This window comes from Macrotis lagotis, chromosome X (assembly GCF_037893015.1).
Source record: "Macrotis lagotis isolate mMagLag1 chromosome X, bilby.v1.9.chrom.fasta, whole genome shotgun sequence".
Taxonomy (NCBI): Eukaryota; Metazoa; Chordata; class Mammalia; order Peramelemorphia; family Peramelidae; genus Macrotis; species Macrotis lagotis.
Window position 1 is genome coordinate 429862889 of NC_133666.1, and position 19040 is coordinate 429881928.

Below are 19040 nucleotides of genomic sequence, written 5' to 3' on the forward strand. Positions count from 1 at the left end.
TTGTGTGTATATGTGTGAGGGGGAAGAAATAGTTTTATTTTCTAAATGACTTTGAGGTAATAGATTTTCTGTAAGCAACCTTAATCATATTTAAGAAGCAATGACAGAGCTTAGGAAGACCCGGACAAAAATTCTACTTCAGACACTTAGCTTTTTGTGATCATGAGCAAGTTTGTTTTTCTGAGCCTCAAGCTCCCATTATAGATAATTTATGATCTGGGCGTTCCTACTCAGGGCCTTGGCATATTGCCATAATCTTTATGATGTTAAAGGAGCAGCTATGTGGTGCAATGGATTGAGTGCTGCCCTTGCAGTCAGGAGGAAAGGAGTTCAAATCCAGTCTCATATATTAGACTCTTACCAGTTGGCCTTGGGCAAATCACTGATTGCCTCACATCCAGGATCATCTCCAGTCATCAAGATTCATATCTGGCCACTGGACTCCAGATGACTCTAGAGGAGAAAGTGAGGTTGGTGACTTAGCACAGCAATCCCTCACTCAAATTCAGTTCATGTGCTTTTCATGGCTTTACCTCACTGATGTCATGGTCCTCTTTCACAATGAAGGATAAGGGCAGCTAGGTGATTTAATAGAGCACCAGCCCTGGAGTCAGGAGGCCCTGAGTTCAAATCTGACCTTAGTCACTTAATAATTGCCTAATAATATGTCCTTTAGTGACCTTGGGCAAGGCACTTAACCCCCATTTCCTTGCAAAAACCAAAAAAAAAAAAGAAAATGAAGGAAAAGCATCATAATGTAAAAACATTCATCAGGGCTCTACTTAGCTGTTAAAACTGATACTGCTATTACAGTAATAATAACAATAACAATAATAATATAAGCTTATCAGGTACTTTTCTATTTGCTTAGCTCTTTAAAATAAATTATCTCATTTGAAATTCACAAATTTTTAAATTAGGCAGCAGTGTAGTGCTATATCAATTATTTATGTCAGTATTCTTTGTTTTATATTATTTCAATTTCCATTTTCCCTCACTCTAGATTTACAGTAGCAGTGCGGAAGTTGCAGAACTAGGGATTGTTTGTTTTAAATGACTGTCACTTGTTGGAAGTAAAGAATTAGAAGTTTTGCTGTATTTTTCAATATTTCTTTTTGAGTAATAATAATAACAGGTGACATTTATATATTATTTTCCAGCAATAATGTAACGATAGGCATTAAATTTTTTCTTATAGTAATTTTCTACTTCAACAAACCTAAAGAAAGAACATGCCCCATTTTAAGTGCTATTCCTTGTAAATCTTTCCATTAGGATTTGAGCAGTTCCAGCATTGTTTCTCCCAAACCAGATTATTTCTTTTCTCTTTTGAACAAAGAGTAGTGCTTTAATTTAAAGACATATAAAGTTTTATTTTGTGGGTAATAATCAATTCTATCAATGAACAATTAAGTGTGCCTGTATTATATGTTCCAGACATTTTAATAAAGTTTCAGTCTAAAAAGTGATTTATATTCATCATCCCAATTTGAGTCTCATATTATGCAAAACTACAGGCCCTATGCCATGGAGGAGGGAAATGAAGGAGAGAAATTTTCAATGATTTTTCCTTAGTAATAAATATCAGGCAGGATCAATCAACAGACAATCACAATGTTATGAGACTTCTGTGATGAACAGCTTCCTCCAGAAACTATAGCTTTTGATCATTTATTAATTAGAGAATGACTTCTGATAACTGATAAAAATATGATTTTTTCAAATGAAATAATGAAAGTTATCTCTATGAACAGTGCTCTAAATTAATATTGATTGGAGAAAAACAAATTAAAACAATTCTGAGTTACTATTTCATGCAAGTAGATTGATTAATATAAAAGAAAAGTAATATGACCAATGTTGGAGGGGATGTGGGAAAAATGAGACATTAATGCAATGCTGGTAGAGTTGTGACCTGATTCATCTATTCTATAGAGCAATTCAGAAGTATGCTAAAGAGCTATTAAACCATGCATATCCAAACTAGCAATACCACTACTAGGTCTGCATCCCAAAAGAAATAAAAAAGCAGAAGAGAAAAGAATAAATATGTATTAAAATGTTGATAGCAGCTCTTTTCTGATGGAAAAGAATTGGAAATTGAGGGGATGCCCCTTAATTGAAGAATGACTGAACAAATTATGGAATATGATTATAATGGAATATCATTATGCTATAAGAAATGCTGAATAGGATGCTCTCAGAAAAACCTGGAAAGACTTACAGAAGCTGATACAAAGTGGCATGTTCTGTGGAGATTAGCAGCAATATTGTAAGGTGATCAGCTGTAAATGATTTAGCTATTCTCAGCAGTACAGTGAGCCAAGACAATTCGAAATTCTTTTGATGAAAAATGCTGTCTATCCTTAGAGATGGGACTGATGGTGACTGAATAGAGATTGAAGTATACTTTTTACTTTATTTTTCTTCTCTTATTTTGACTATTTTTCTTTTACAACATGACTTATGCAGAAATATATATTTGCTTCAATAAACATGTATAACATATATTGAATTGCTTGCCTTCTCAATGTGTGGAGTTTGGGAGGGAGGGAGGTTGATAATTTGGAACCTAATTTTATCAAAAGTAAAAAATTATTTCTGCATGTAATTAGAGAAAAATAAATTACTACACAAAAAATAATAAAAGGAATGAAAAACCAAAGAAATGAATAAGCATGTGGAAGCTAAAAGGGCTCATAGTCTTTCCAGAAGTTTACAGTTTTATAATAGCAGGACAAACAGAGGAGGAGATACCAGGTAGGGGCATGATATGGCAAGGGAACCATTGCAGCAAGGTTGGGGAAGATGACAAGACCACTACCTTCAGTAAGGAACAAGATGATGGCAAAATTTTCTTTCTTTTCCTTTGGGAACTTGTAGACTATGAAGATGGGAGGGTGTGCTTATCTGCAAAGAAACCAAGTGCACAATCATTATCTCAGTCTGGCACAGACTGGTTGGTACCTATCTTGCTTCCCACTGACTCATATGGAGTCAAGTTTGTGGTGAAATAACAAATTATGTCAGCTCAAGTGGTGCTTCATCTTTGACACATTTAGAGTTTCCTGCATGCTCCAAGTTCAGTGCCCTAGAAAATTTGATGAATCAAAAAGACAAATTCAGAGAAATTCTTAATAGTCCTTATCAAATCAGCCCAGCATTTTTTTCAACAAAGTTTTATTTTATTGTTTTCCAATTTCTTGCAAAGATAATTTTCAACAATCATCATCCTTTTGCAAGCTTTTGATTAACACATTTTTCTGCCAACCTCTCTTTCCTCCTCTCTCCCTAGGGCAGGAAACAATCTTATACAGGTTGCAAATGTACAATCATGTTTAACGTATTTGTATATTGGACATGATGTGAAAGAAGAATTAAAACTAAGGCAGGGAGGGAAAGGAACAGAATAGAAGTTTTATAGTATGAACATAGTATGTTTTCTTCTGCATTCAGAATTCATAGTTTTTCTCTGGATGTGGATAACATTTTCCATGGAAAGTCTCTCAGGATTGACCCTGATGACTGAAGAGCTAAGAACTGTGTCTATCATAGTGGATCATCTCACAATGTTGTGGTAAACATGTGCAATGTTCACTTGGTTCCGCTCTCTTCACTCAGCATCAATTCAAGCAAATCTTTCCAGGCCTTTCCAAAGACCTTCCAGTCATCATTTCCTACAGAAACACTAGCTGTGAAAATTGTTTCCCAACTTTCTGCATTCCTTCTAATCTTGCTTGCATTGGTTTTATTTGTGCAAAAATTTTTTCTTGCCTTCCATCCTATCTTCACCCTATTTGGACATTTCTTTCTCCTTTCCCCTTATTCTTCCTTTATCAATATTTTCTTTTGACTGTGCCTCACACTGTCCTTTCCCCTGTTCCTTCCTACTTCCCTGTAGGATAAATTTCTAAACCTTATTGGGAATGTATATCATTACCCCTTTGAGCCAATTCTATTGAGAGTAAGATTTATTCAGTGTTTATACTCTCTCTGTTTTCCCTCTATGATAATAGGCTCTTTGCACCTCTTTATGTGGTGCTGATTAACTTCTAATACCTCCACCTCCTTCTCCCAGCATAATCCTTTTTTCAAATCTTAATTGTATTACTGTCTTGTACCCATACCTTCTGTCAAGTATACTCCTTTTAACAGTCCTGATTGAAGTACAATTCTCAATAGTCATAAATATTATCTCATCATAATCAATTTATGCTCCGATTCTCTGATACCCTCCCTCCAGTTGTCCTAATAGAAATTCCTACACCTTTTGTAAATTCCTTTCAATTCTCCTAAGAAATATACAATTCTCAAGTTACAGATATTGTCTTCCTGTTTATTCTTATTAACTAACATTTTTCCATTGTCTTATTAACTGAGTTTTTTGTTCATTTTTGATATCTTTTTACATATATTGTGAATATTGTTTTGGGAGATCAAATTTTATTTTCATTTCTGGTCTTTTTAACAGGTAAGTTTGAGAATTCTCTATTTTGTTGTAACTTCACTTTTCCAGAAATATATGTTGCATTTTGCAGTTATTTGATTTTTGGTTATAATCCAAGCTCCTTTGCCCTCTGGTATACCATCTTCGAAGTCTCTAATTCTTTAATGTTGAAGATGATAAGTCCTGTGCAATTCTAACTGCGACTCCCTTGTATTTTTATTACTTATTTTTGGAAGTTTGTAGTATTTTCTCCTTTAGCTGGGAAACCTGAAATTTGTCTACAATATTCCTTGACTTTTGTTTTTGGATCTCTTTTTGGGGGTGATTAATGGATCCTTTCCAAGACTATTTTATCTTCTTGTTCTAGGATATTAGGACTTTTTCCATTATAATTTTTAGCATAATATTGTCAAGGTTCTTTTTCTGACCATGGCATTCAGATAGACTAATAATTTGTAAATTATCTCTGCTGGATCTATTTTCCAATTTATTATTTTTTTCTAAAAAGGCACTTTATGGTTTTTTTTACCTTTTGACTTTTGATAGAATCTTGTGTCTCTTAGAGTCTATAATTTCCATTTATCTATTTCTAATTTTGGTTAATTGGAAAATTTTACTTTTAATGAGTTAATTCCTTTCCTGTTTACCATTTTTCTTTTAAAGGAGTTGATTTATTTTTGCATTTGTTCAAATTTACTTTTTTCTTAGATTTTTGCAAGGCAAACAGGGTTAAGTGGCTTGCCCAAGGCCACACAGCTAGGTAATTATTAAGTGTCTGAGACTGGATTTGAACCCCGGTACTCCTGACTCCAGGGCCGGTGCTTTATCCACTGCACCACCTAGCCGCCCCCAAAATTTACTTTTTAAGATATTATTTTCTTCAGTTATTTTTACATAATTCTCCAGCATAACTCTCATTTACTTTTTCCATTTTTCTTCTTCTCTTCTTTTGTTTTTAAAATCCTATTTGAACTCTTTCAAAAGACCTTTTTTGATTTGAGAACAATTCAAAAATCACTTTAAGGCTTCATATGTAGGCATTTTGTCAATGCTTTCCTTTTCTGAAATGGTATTTTTATCATTCCTCACAGAATGGTTTGTGGTTCATGCTTTTTTTTCTCATTTTAATAGTTGAGCTCTGTTCCTGGTTCAAAGGGGACACAATTCCATGGTTTTGTGCTGTGGCCAGAGTCTAGTGTCTGGTTTACTGCTTGCCTATATCATTGCCCATGGTGTTTCAGGTGCTATTGGTTTGTTCCCTGTGTCAGGGAGGACCTACCCAGTCCTGATTTTTGCTCCAGTGTTCCTGGAGCTCAAACATTGTCTTCTGAGTTTGGATTGGGACCAACACTGCTGACCCCTGGATTGTTGAGCCCAGACCTAAGCTGCTCTGTAACTAAGAACCTCTTGCGAACTTTCTAGCACTCCTGCCTACTCTGGGTTATACTACCTCCATATCTACAGGAGACAGACCTTTACTGAAATTCCTTGGTGATATCTTGAGTTGAAAACTTACTACATGCTGTTTTTGTGGGTTCTGTAGCTTTAGGGTCTATTTAGAGGTTCCATATAAAATTGTTTTGGGAATAGTTCCTGGAGCTTCCTAACTTTACAATGAAATCTTGGCTTTATCCCCAAACCCAGGACTTTTATCAATGATACCATATGTTTCTTTTTCTTTTCCTCTGTGTTATATTTTATAACATGACTAAATGGAAACATCTTTTAAATTATTGCACATAGGGGCAGCTAGGTGGTGCAGTGGATAAAGCATTGGCCCTGGAGTCAGGAGTACCGGGGTTCAAATCCAGTCTCACACACTTAATAATTACCTAGCTGTGTGGCCTTGGGCAAGCCACTTAAGCCCATTTGCCTTCCAAAAACCTAAAAGAAAATTGTTGCACATGTATAACCTATATCAAATTGCTTCCCAACTCAGGGAAGGAAGAAGAAAGAGAGAGAGAGGTAGATAATTTGGAGCTCGATTTTTTTTTTAAATGGTAAAAATCGATTTTCCATGGAATGAAGAAAAAATAAAATATTAAAAATCAGTGGTAGGAAAAAATTTACTGTGACCTAAAGTAATTAAGATATTACTAAATATGAAACTTCCTGAAATGACTATTGTTTAGAATGGTAGAAGATGAAGTGTATAATAAATAGCTGACAAATTTATATAACATTTTATATAATAGGATCCCTCCCACTCCCAGTCATCTTCATGGAGCATATTCAGAGTCATCTTTACTAGTTCCAGTGACCCTTAAGTTCAATACCTGATCCTACTACAACTATAAAGGAAAAGGGGGAGGACAATGACCACTCTGGATCTACCATCTCTTTCTCAAATAGAGAAGCCTTACTGTCCTGGGCTACCAAATAGCCAGGAGTTGATTTTATGGTTACCACACATAGGAATGTGACTCCAAGTGTGCTGTGTTTCTTCTCTGTGCCTCTTACCCTGATATGCACCTAAAAACCACATCTGATTCTCACAATAATCCAGTGAATTAAGTATACCAAGTTCTATTATTTGTATTTTGCAGATGAAGAAACTGAAGATCCTAAAGGTCAAGTATCTTATGCAAATCACCAAAGTAAGGAAATTGTATACTTAGATATTTTGACTACAAATACAATCTACTTTTCACCTCTTAAACAAACTAAAATTGCAAGAGCATTTTTTGACTTTCATACTGTCTTGGGTCTGCTTTCTTGAAATAATTTTATGGATTGCACAGATTTGCATTTTACTGACACCTTTGTTTATGACAGTGTAATTTGTTTGATTGGAAATGTATTACTTGTATAACATTCCTTGTTCCCCTCTTTTTTCTTTTTCTTCCATTTTTCACAATGACCTACTTTTATTTTGACAACTAATAAGGGCTTGACTCACAGACTTTTGTTTGGTTGCATTATGTGTGCTATTATTATAATCAATTATGAAATGACTTATGTAATCTGTTATAGAGGAAAATCATTGATTATATTATATTATAGAGATTATATAAGCAACCCCGACAAATTCAGAGTGTGGGGATAAGACAATTGAAATCATATGAATTTTATAAAATAGACAAAAATAAATGAGGTAGCACTACTTTCCCTTCCTACTTTAAAAAGCTGTTGTGAATTTCAAATGAGATAATATCCTATATATTTACTGCTGTTTTTGTTATGATTATTATAACTATACCAGGCTTTCCTTTCAGTTAAATGATCGGCAGTGGAAATCACCATGTGCTAAGCTTTGTGGCATTCTTGTACCTGTTAGAGGTTTTTTTTTTTTTTTAATTCTATTTAAATGAGTTCATTAAACCATCCAACTGGTTTGCAAAAAAGAGAGTTTCTTTCATTTGACTATTAAAATGGACTGTATACTGAAAGAAATTAACTCTTTATCATCCTTTTAACAGGTGTTAGTTCAAATTATTCAGATCTTTAATTTCCATTTATTCTGAGATCACATTTAAAGTGACACAGACTCGCCTCTCAGATGTTGAGGGAAATGATAAATAAAAATGGAAAACAAGTCCCCCAGTGAGCAATGTAAATCAATGTGCAAGGCAGGCACTTAGTTTATAAGGCATACAGTAATTAATGCTGTAAATCAAAACTCCTTTTTACCAGGCATCCCAGGAATGAATAGCTAGAAGGGCCCACTCTTGATTGATTTTAGTAAAATAACAAAACACTTTATGCAATAGATATAAGCACATAATAACTTTGACTCCCCAGTGAAAATAGCTCATTTTAGGCAACTTCATAAAATAATGACTGTGTTTTCAGCATTCCTAGTGTGATTGTAGTTCCTGTAACTTTTTGATTGCTGGTCCAGTGAGTTAACCTAATTTCTAAGTTCTAATTTCTGTGTCCTAGTAGCTAGCAAATTTCTTCTACATGTGTTTTCAGTAGTTTCCCTATTAGAACTGTTTCTCCAGTATTATAACAATATGATACTTGAAATGTTAGACATAATCTAAAATGATTCTTCATGAATTTTCTTTTTTTCAATTATCTTTCTTATAAGAACATATATATATATATATATATATATATATATATATATATAATTTCCTTCTGGAGCAGTACATCCATATTTTAAAATTGTGAAGTAATTAACTTAATTTGCTTCTAAATATCTGGTCAAATGTTTAGAGTAAAAGAAAGAATCCAGTTTTATGGTAATATATCATAATCTTTTTTTTTTTTGGTCCTTTGGATACATTATAAAACCTACTTTTTTTCCAATTCCTTCATTTTATTCTCCAAGTAAAAATCCATGATCATTTTCCAATTTAGTTGCAACTTCTTTCTCTTATCTGGCTGCATGCACAGAGGTAATAATACAGTTCATGTAGTAGTATGTACAGCTTTTGGTTGGTGGCCAAGGAATTACATTTAGAATTCTAGTAACTAAGCATATATATATATATATATATATATATATATATATATATATATATATATGTATGTATATATTTACTGATACAACTGTATAATGTTTAACACTCACTCTTCTTTTTTCTACCGCTGCCTGCCACCTTTTCTATAGAGGAAGCAGGGCTGCTGCACATGAGCAGAAGTTATTTTCTGTTTGATAATTTGTGGGGCTTAATTTGACTCCCATATATTTTATTTTCAAATTGAAAAAGATTATCTTTCTTGTCTTCCATGTGCTGCTAATGATATCGGTATAAATGGGGTCTCTCTCAAGATTTAATTTAGCTTCAAGCATAAAGACGGCTAATTGACAGTAGATAAGAACACTGAATTCAGATCTAAGCTCAGACACTTATTAACTGTGTGATCCAAGGCAAGGCACTAAATCTCAAACTCAGTTTTCTTAACTTTTAAATGAGGATAGTAATAGTACGTAGCTCCTATGTTGTTTTGAAGAACAAATAAGATAATATTTATAAAGTTATTAGCTCAGTCCATGGCAGATTATAGGCACTTAATAAATGATTGATTCCTTCTTTGTTAACCTTGGACAATGCTGGAACTAATTTGAATAAATTTTCAATGTGAACACTTATAATGTGAATATGTAGACACTACAAACCAGAGCTTGATTTCCTGTTTTATTTATTATCCACACTGAAGGAAGTGATGGAAAAATGTTTATAATGCAGATTAGATTTTAAAATGTGATATTTATCTATTTTTTCCAGAGTACTGGTTGTTAAACATTTACCAACACACCCTTGGACAAGTCTTTTTAACTTTTAGAGTCTTAATTTCCTTATGTATAGAAGGGTAACAAGTCTCCCGTATTCACTTCACATTATTATTGTGGATATAATAGATGACAATACATGTGAATATTTTTTTATTGTTTTTAAATTTTATTTTTATTTATGGTAATGGGGCTAAGTGAGTTGCCCAAGGTCACATAGCTAGTCAATTATTAAGTGTCTTAGGTCAAATTTGAACTCATATCTCCTGACTCCAGAGTCAGTGCTCTTATCCACTGGGTCACATAGCTGCCCCGAAGGTATTTTTAAACCATTAATTTTTGGGAAGTCCTTTACAAATGTTATCTAATTTCATCCTTACAGTAATCCCCAAATATTTTAATCTCTTTTTTTAACAGATCAGGAAATTGAGGCAAACAGAGGTTAAGTGATTTTGTCTAGGTTCACACAGTTAATAAATGACTGAGTCAAGATATGAACTTGGGGCTTCTTGATTCTTAAGTTCCACACATTATCTACTACACCAACAAGTTGCCCTTTTTCTGCATGACTCTATTGGTTTCTGAATTATCACTTTTCTATTTGCTGACTGATTCAGTTATTGCCCATTTATTAACCACTTCTTTATTCAGAAGATTGTACATTGGGATAAGAAGCTAGGTAAGATTTCATCCCTGCCCACATGATGCTGCCAACGGACAAAATAATAAGGAAAAATTGAATTCAAATGATAAAAATGTGAACAAAACAGTAGAACAATAAATCTGTCTTCTATTTTAAAAACCATTCTAACATTTTAAAAAGTTGTTCAGATGCCATGGTCTTCATTGTTTTTTTTTTTTGTTTTCATTTTCTTATTTAAACAAGGTTTTAATTTTTTGCTGGCTATCATTTGTAGAGCTCTTAGCAATTTACACAATATATTTATATGTGTCATATTCTTTGATCTTTAAATCAAATTTTTGTTATGGATGGGGCAGGTGCCCTAATTTTACAGAAAAGAAAACTAAAGCTGATCAAAATTGATCTCATGGTCAAGCATCTGACTCAAGAAAGAGATTCAGCTTTGTTAACTCCAATGTTCTTAACAATGGCCTCTGATTAATATAAGTTTAGATAACTAAATAGCATGTATCAAATATGTGAATCAATTTAAAAATATTTTGAGGCCATAGACTATCTTTGTATTCCAACTTTTCATTTACTGTAATCACCAATTAATTTTTTTAAAAAATACAAGGAGTTATCCTTCATTATAGATAGCACTCCAAATAAGAAAGAGTAGTTGAGAAACTTTTTTGAATTAAGATAACATAGAACTAGGAGAATGACCTAGATGCTAATCTTAACTCTATTACTAATTGGTGGTGTGACCTTGGCAAAGTAAGTTTAACTTCTCTTGACATTACTTTTTTCCTCAAAATAAAATAAGGAATTTAATGAATCTCTCAAAGACTCTTTTCAATTCCAAAATGTTATTTCATCACCATACTTTGGCACTCAATCCCAAAAGCTTTTAATAATTTTTGGGATTTGGTAGAAGTGGTAGAAAAAGATTTCTGTGTGCACCACTAGTATTAAATTTTTGTTTTAACAAAGCAATTAAAGGACTTTAATCTGTTCCCAGGGGTTAGAGCTGCTTAGGATTGTAGGGATAATTTATATTTCCAGTTTTCTAATTTTACAGATGGGCAAACTGAGACTTAGATTTTTGAGTTTATCCAGGTTATGAGTAGAGGTTATAAATAACAGAGCTGGAATGTGAACTTAGATCTTCTGACTTCAAATATATCCATTGTTCCACAGAACATACATATCATTAGAATTGAGGTTGTCATGATCTACTTGTAGTCTTAGGGAAAGGGAGATCTGATAGATAACAAGATGGAGAGGTTGTTGATCTTGTCATTTCTATTAAATTATACAAGAAATTCAGGGAACAAAATTCCATAGATATTATTGTCAGTCTTATTCAATGTTTTCTGTTCTGGTGTCATGTCCCTAAAATAGGAACATGAACCATAACTGATGGGCAGAGTAGATAGAATGCTGGAGTTAGACTGAGGAAGACTGTAGTTCAAATCTTAACTCAGACACATTGACATACCCTGGACAAGTCACTCCATAGTGCTCATTCTCAGTTTCCTCATTTATAAAAATGCAAGTATAAAAACAACTTCTCACAGGATTATTATGATGATCAAATGAGATTTTTATATATAAATAAATGTAAACATATATAAATAGGGTTTTCAATAAGTTATAATGCACATAAATGATGAGAATATGATCATAACAATTAGAACTTGATATTATGACAAATAAGGATAATGGTGTTGTAAGGTCCAAATGAGATCATGCAAAAATCTTCTTTGCAAAGATATAGATTCATATATTATTGTTGTTGTTGCTATTTTCATTTATATTTCCTCACAGCCACACATATATTTTTCAGTTGTTTGTTTTGAGTGGCTACCTAACACAACTGAAAATTTTTTCTCTTAGTCATTAAAAAAAGCAAATGCTAATCTGGAGATTAGATACCATAATTAATCTCTCTAGTATATTATTTTGCCTTTCTTCTTCAGCTCCTCCACGGTTTACAGTAATTCCTGTAGATGAAGCAGTGCTAGAAGGACATACTGTAGAATTTCCTTGTGAAGCTGATGGCAACCCATCTCCTATAATTGCCTGGACCAAAGCAGGTATGCATTCTTTCTACAAGAATTTGTTGGATAAAAATATTATGTTAATTTTTGGGAACAACACCTAGAATTGCCTTAAGCAAATTTTTATGTGGAAAATCACAGATTTTTACATTAATTTATAGTTGCAGAAAATATCATTTTGTAAAAAATTTTAATGATACCTCCAATCTAAGTTTCAGTGAGTTAGTTTCTTGATTTTTTAAAATTTAATGTTTATTTATTCTCATTTTGTACAAATAATGTTTTTTATACATTAATAAAATACTCTGTTTAAGAGTAAACAAAATGCCCCCTCCCCCCAAAAATATAGACTTGCTTGAGCGATAAAGTAAAGGGGAGAGGAAAAAAAATTAAAATTAAAAAAATAGTAATAATTGTAGGTATGGCTAGGTGGCGCAATGGACGAAGCACCAGCCCTGGAGCCAGGAGAACCCGAGCCCATATCCGGCTCCATATACACAATAATCACTCAGCTGTGTGACATGCAAGCCACCCCAACCCCACTGCCCTGCAAAAACCAACAAAAGAAAAAAAAACCCGAAATAAAATAAAATCGTAATAATAGTAGGGGTGGCTGGGTGGTGGACAGAGCATTGGCCCTTGAGCCAGGAGCACCCGGGTCCCAATCTGGCCTCAGACACCCAATGATCACCCTGCTATAAGGCTACAGGCGGGCCACCCAGCCCCATTTGCCCTGCACACCCCCCCAAATAATAATAATAATAAAAAATGTGCTTCAGTCTTTGTTCCAACACCAACAACTCTGTTTCAGGTGGATCATATTCTTTATGATAAGTCCATCGCAAAAGTTACTTCCATATTTTTCCACCGTTGCCATTGCTGATCACAGCTCCCTCCTTTGGTATTTCTCCACTACCATATACTATATTTCTCTCTCCTTTCACTCTGATTCTGCTGTAGGGTAGCTGAGTGACACAGCAGACAGATCCCTGGACCTGGGTCCAAGAGGCCCCGAGCCCCCTTACCACCCCTTAGACCCAGCATCCACCTGGCCCTATGGTCACAGACAGGTCATCCAATCCCAGCCCCTTGCAAGAAGTAAAAGAGAAAATGTGTTATATATAACCACTCTCCCCCCCATGGTCCATCTTCTCCTCCATCACTCACATCACCCACTTCCCCCATCCCCCACCCTTCTTACTCCAGGTGCCTATACCCCATTGAGTATATATGCTGTTTCCTCTCCTAGCCACCTCTAATGAGAGTGAAGATTCCCTCATTCCCCCTTGCCTTCCCCCTTCCATAACATTGCAATAGTACATTGTGATAAAGAAAAATCTTATTATATGAAATATCTTGGCTTATTCCCCTCTCTCCTTTTTCTTTCTCCCATTACATTTCCCTTTTCTCTATTGATTCCATTTTTACACCATATTTTATCTCCAAATTCAGCTTTCTCCTGTGCTTCAACTATAAAAGCTCCTTCTACCTTCTCTATTAACTGAGGTTCATATGAGTATTATCAGAGTCATTTTTCTATACAGGAATACATGCAGTTCATCATCCTTAAGTCCCTCAAATTTTCCCCTTCTCCTCCAATCTCTATGCTTCAATTGAGTCCTGTATCTGAAGATCAAACCTTCTGTTCAGCTCTGGCCATTCCAACAGGAACATTTGAAATTCCCCTGGTTCATTGAAAATCCATCTTTTTCCCTGGAAGAGGACATTCATTTTTGCTGGGTAGTTGATTCTTGGTTGCATTCCAAGCTCTTTTGCCTTTCGGTATATTATATTCCAAGCCCTATGAGCTTTAAATGTAGTTGCTGCTAAATCCTGTGTGATCCTGACTTTAGCTCCACAATATTTGAATTGTGTCCTTCTGGCTGCTTGTAATATTTTCTCTTTGACTTGGGAGTTCTGGATCTTGGCTATAATATTCCTAGGGGTTGGTTTTTTGGGATCTCTTTCTTAGGGAGATCGGTAGATTCTCTCCATTTCTATTTTGCCCTCTGCTTCTAGGATATCAGGGCAATTTTCCTGCTGTAATTCTTTGAAAATTATGTCAAGGCTCTTTTCCTGATCATGACTTTCAGGTATTCCAATAATTTTTAGGTTATCTTTCCTAAATCTGTTTTCCATATAAGTTGTTTCTTTCAATGAGATGTTTCACATTTTCTTCAAATTTTTCATTTTTTTTTGGTTTTGAAGTATTGATTCCTGATTTCTCGTAAATTCATCAATCTCCCTGAGTTCTATTCATTGTCTGAAGGATTTGTTTTCCTCAGAGAGCTTTCTTATCTCTTTTTCCATCTGGCCAATTGTACTTTTTAAAGCATTCTTCTCAATAACTTTTTGAACTGTTTTATCCATTTGACCTAAGCTGGTTTTTAGCATGCTATTTTCTTCAGAATTTTTTTGGATTTCCTTGACTAAGCTTCTGACTTTATTTTCATGTTTTTCCTGTATCTCTCTCATTTCTTTTCCCAGATTTTCTTCTAACTCCCTCATTTGATTTTCAAAGTGTTTTTTGAGCTCTGTCATAGCCTGAGCCCAATTTCTGTTTTTCTTGGAGTCTTTAGATGCAGGATCTTGTGCTTCCTCATCTTCAGACTGAGTGTTTTGATCCTTCTTGGGCTCATATGTGAAATTTTTCTCAATGGTGTTCTTCTTGTTTCTCTGCTTGCTCATTTTTCCCAGCCTAAGCATGTTTTGGGGGTGCTTCCTGAGCTTGTGGGACCACAAAGGTCTTTGTGTTTGAGGCTCTGTCCTTCCTCTTGGTCTGTGAATGACCATATGCACCCCCCTCTCCCATGGAGCTGAGGTGGGGGGGTCTGATGTTCTATGGGGGTGCCTAAACTTCAATCGGGATCTGAATGTGTTCAGAGCCCCAGAGTCCTGTTCCAAGGGCAGAGGACAGAGCTCAGCAGTCTCTCTCTCTCTTCACTCCCCTCCCTCAGCTCAGTGGGCTCATACCCTGGGGGTTCCTGCTTACTGGCTGCCTGCTTCTGTTTCCTGGTCTACCTTGGACGAGCTGCTGCTCACTGCTGGCTGTGTACCCTGAGGGTTGGGCTTTACATGCTCACTCTGGCAGAGGTTCCCCCGCTGTTTCCCCAATTTGTGCCAGGTGCTCCCCATGTTGTAGGTGAGGAAACTCCCCCGGATGCTGAAGTTCTTTTGCTCTGGCGGGCCACCCCTCTGGCTGGCCACCCCTCAAGCCCCAGGGAGCAGAGCCTTTCTGCTCTTTTCCAGGTTACCTTGAGTAGGAGAACTGCCTCCCATGTACCCTCTGTGGGTTCTGTCTCTCGAAAATTTAGTTGAAGTCCTTAGGTTCTAAGTTTTATGAGAGAGCACCTAAGAGACTTTCCTCTCTTGTCCCCATCTTGGCTATGCCCCCAGTTTCTTGATTTTTGAATGAGAGAGTTGTACTACAAAAATTCTAAGATCTCTTCCAGCTTTACCATTCTATGATTTTATAGTAGCTAATATTGCTTGAAACTCTTTTAAGTTCAGATTATGTACTGCTTTGGATTGAAACAAAATCATTTTGTTAATATATTTCATAGGGAAGTTCCCCTTCATATAAAAATAGATAAAATTCATCAAGCCTCTCAGATACTCAAACCTTATAACTATAAAATTTTAGTTATCATAATATATATATATATGTCTAAATATAGATATAGCTATGTATACCTCATATAAGATATTTAAGAGAATGTGGAAAAAAATTCTACTTAATAACCAGATAATTAAAAAAATGTCTATACCACTATGACTAATACTTGGTAGAAGAGAAAGGCATGAGTGACCTCATACCTAATTTTCTTCTGAACTTTAGTATTCCCAACACTCTACCTATTCATTGATAAACATTGGTAGTCTTTTCTTCCATTTTCAAAAGCAGTAGTTTTCAAATAATCATCTGGGTACTGTTCAGGGCTCCCAAGACATTTTAGGTGATTCACAAAGTCATAATTACTTTTGTAATAGAACTAGATAGTTAAAGTTTTAATATAATGTATAGATAGAAATAACCAATATAAATAGAAGTTCTTAGAGGTAGATCTTCAATAATTTTTTTAGGTTTTTTGCAAGGCAATGGGGTTAAGTGGCTTGCCCATGGCCACAGAGCTAGGTAATTATTAAGTGTTGGAGACCAGATTTGAACCCAGGTACTCCTGACTCCAGGACTGGTTCTTTATCCACTGTGCCACCTAGCTGCTCCCCCCTCAATAATTTTTAAGAGTAAAACAAGGTCCTTAAAAAACAATTTGAGAATTACTATTTTACAGTGTATAAGCCATAAAAGCAATGGGATTAGATTATTTTGCTTTTTTTATGTCAAGTTTCCTCAGAGTGATTGAGATACTGCTATTTGTAATTCTTTTTAATCTACTAATCTCAATCATTATTTTGTATATATATATATTAATTTCAGCAGATAACTTATTTTACATAAATAATATCTTATGACTGGAATAAGATTATATCACATTTTGTTAAACCAGAGAATATTTTTATGCATAGCCATAGCATAATATAATTTTCAGTTTTAATTTTCCCCTATTTGTTATAATAACATTTTTGACCCATTTTCCTTAGTTACTACAATTAACATTTTTGTTAAGATAGTAACAAGGATGACATATTTGTTCATGGCAAATGGATTTCTTAATCATTTATATATAGAAATATCTATATCCTTAAAATATAATTGAAATTTCTTTTGTAGTCTAGTAAAAATTAATAGAGTGAATTACAGAACACAAAACTATAGAAGAATTAATTTTAGACAACTACTCCAATGAGATAACATACCAATATTTTATATGGGTAGCTAAGTAATTCTTCATCAAATAAGAGAGAAAAAATATCAGTGAATTGTACTTAAAACTAAAAATATATATTTTTTTTAAATCTTGAAAACTAGCACATTATATGCATTTACTTTCAGATCAGGTATAAAACTAGAATGTCTGTTAGTGCCATTTTGGTTTGGTATGGTGCTGGAATGCTAGCTTTAAAAGGTACAAGGAAAAAGTAAAAAGAATTGAGGCAACAGCAAATAGGAAACAGAATTGCCATTTTTCCCACAGACGATATTAAGATTTGTTTAGAAAACACTAAGGACTTGCTTAAAAATATAATTTAAATTGTTCACACTATTGTAAAAAATTAAGGATATATAGTCACCTCTCAAAAATTATTACCATTTCTACAAATTACCAAGCAAATTCAGCAGCTGGAAAAGAGAAATTCCTTCTAAATTCCATCTAAAAAATTATAAAGAGATTAAATTTTGGGGAATCAATTTGCCATGACACACACAGGAATTATTTGAACATATTTACAAAATACTCTTTATAGAAAGCTATAAGAAAATAATTATTTAAAAATCTCAGTTACTTAGGAATATATCGATTCAAAATAACAATACTCCCTAAATTATTTTACTTCTCCAGTATCAAACTAATTACACTACCATATGATTCCCTTTTTTAGAGTTAAAAATAATAAAATTCCATTGCAGAACAAAACAGTAAAGAATCTCAAGGGAGATAATGGAAAAAGAGAGAAAGCAGTAAAAGATCTCAGACTATACTACAAAGTATTAATCATCAAAACAATTTGGTACTTTTTAAGAAATTGAATGACCAATCACCAGAACAGAGATGTTATTCACTATTCAAAAGGAAGTGAGGACAGTATCCAAGTGTTGATAAGCACAAAGATCTCAGCTATCTCAATAGCAATTAACTCTTTAACAAAAATTATTAGGAAAACTTGAAAGTATTCTGGCTAAGTCTATATTTAGATTAATACACATGTATACCAAGATAAGCTCTAAATTATTATATGACTAAGGCATAACTACTGATATGATAAGCAAATTAGAAGAGAAAGGAAGACAATAACCTTTCAGATCTTGGCGAAGAATTGATGAACAAACAGGGAACTGAGATAAATACAGAAAATAAAATTGGCAGTTTTGGTTGCATAAAATTTGAATATTTTCACATAATCATAGCCAAGTGTGCTAAAATCAGAAGAGAAAAAGTAAATAGAGAAAAAAATTCTGTGTCAAATTTCTCTAAAAATGCTTCATGACCAAGATGTAAAGGAAACTGATTGAGATTTTATAGGAGTAAGAACCAATCAATATAAACTCAGAGGTTAGGAACTGAATTTTTTAAATTTTTAAATAAAAGCTTTCTTATAGCAGTATGACAGAATTCTTCACATAACTCATAATTAGAGAAAGGTAAATTCAAAAGCAACTCTAAGGTTGATGGGCTTATATTGTCAAAGTGGATAAAAAAAGAAAAAATGCTGAAGGTGCTGTGAAAAAATTTATAAATTAATGTACTATTACTAGAATTGCAAATTTGTCTAACCATTCTTGAATGAAATTTTGAATTAAGCTCATAAAGGCATTAGATTGTGTATTTCATTCAATTTAGCAATATCACTCCTGGGTCTATCCTGCAAATCTAAAAGGGAGGGAAAAGACCTCCCCTTTTCATAGAAGCCCTTTTTACCATGGTCAATATTTGAAAAGTGAGGGGATGAGCATCAGTTTGGGAATGATTGAGCAAGATGGATAGGAAATGATAAAAGAATAATTTCATGGAAAATTGGAGAGATTTGTATGAAATGATCACAGTGAAGTAAGCAATACTACAACAATTTATATAATAATAATATTGTGAAGAAAAAAACAAT

General features: G+C 34.0%; 1 protein-coding gene across 6 annotated transcripts in view; it reads left to right on the forward strand.

The window, feature by feature from the left end:
* The window catches only part of PXDNL (peroxidasin like), a 586539-nt gene that overhangs the window by 440789 nt on the left and 126710 nt on the right, over window positions 1–19040 (forward strand). For 5 of the 6 annotated variants that reach the window (XM_074206820.1, XM_074206824.1, XM_074206822.1 and 2 more), the window contains 2 exons: window positions 6994–7044; window positions 12237–12353. In XM_074206820.1, coding sequence (XP_074062921.1) covers window positions 6994–7044; window positions 12237–12353 — 168 coding nt within the window. The remainder of the gene's footprint in view (window positions 1–6993; window positions 7045–12236; window positions 12354–19040) is intronic. The other variant, XM_074206821.1, reaches the window with a different exon arrangement.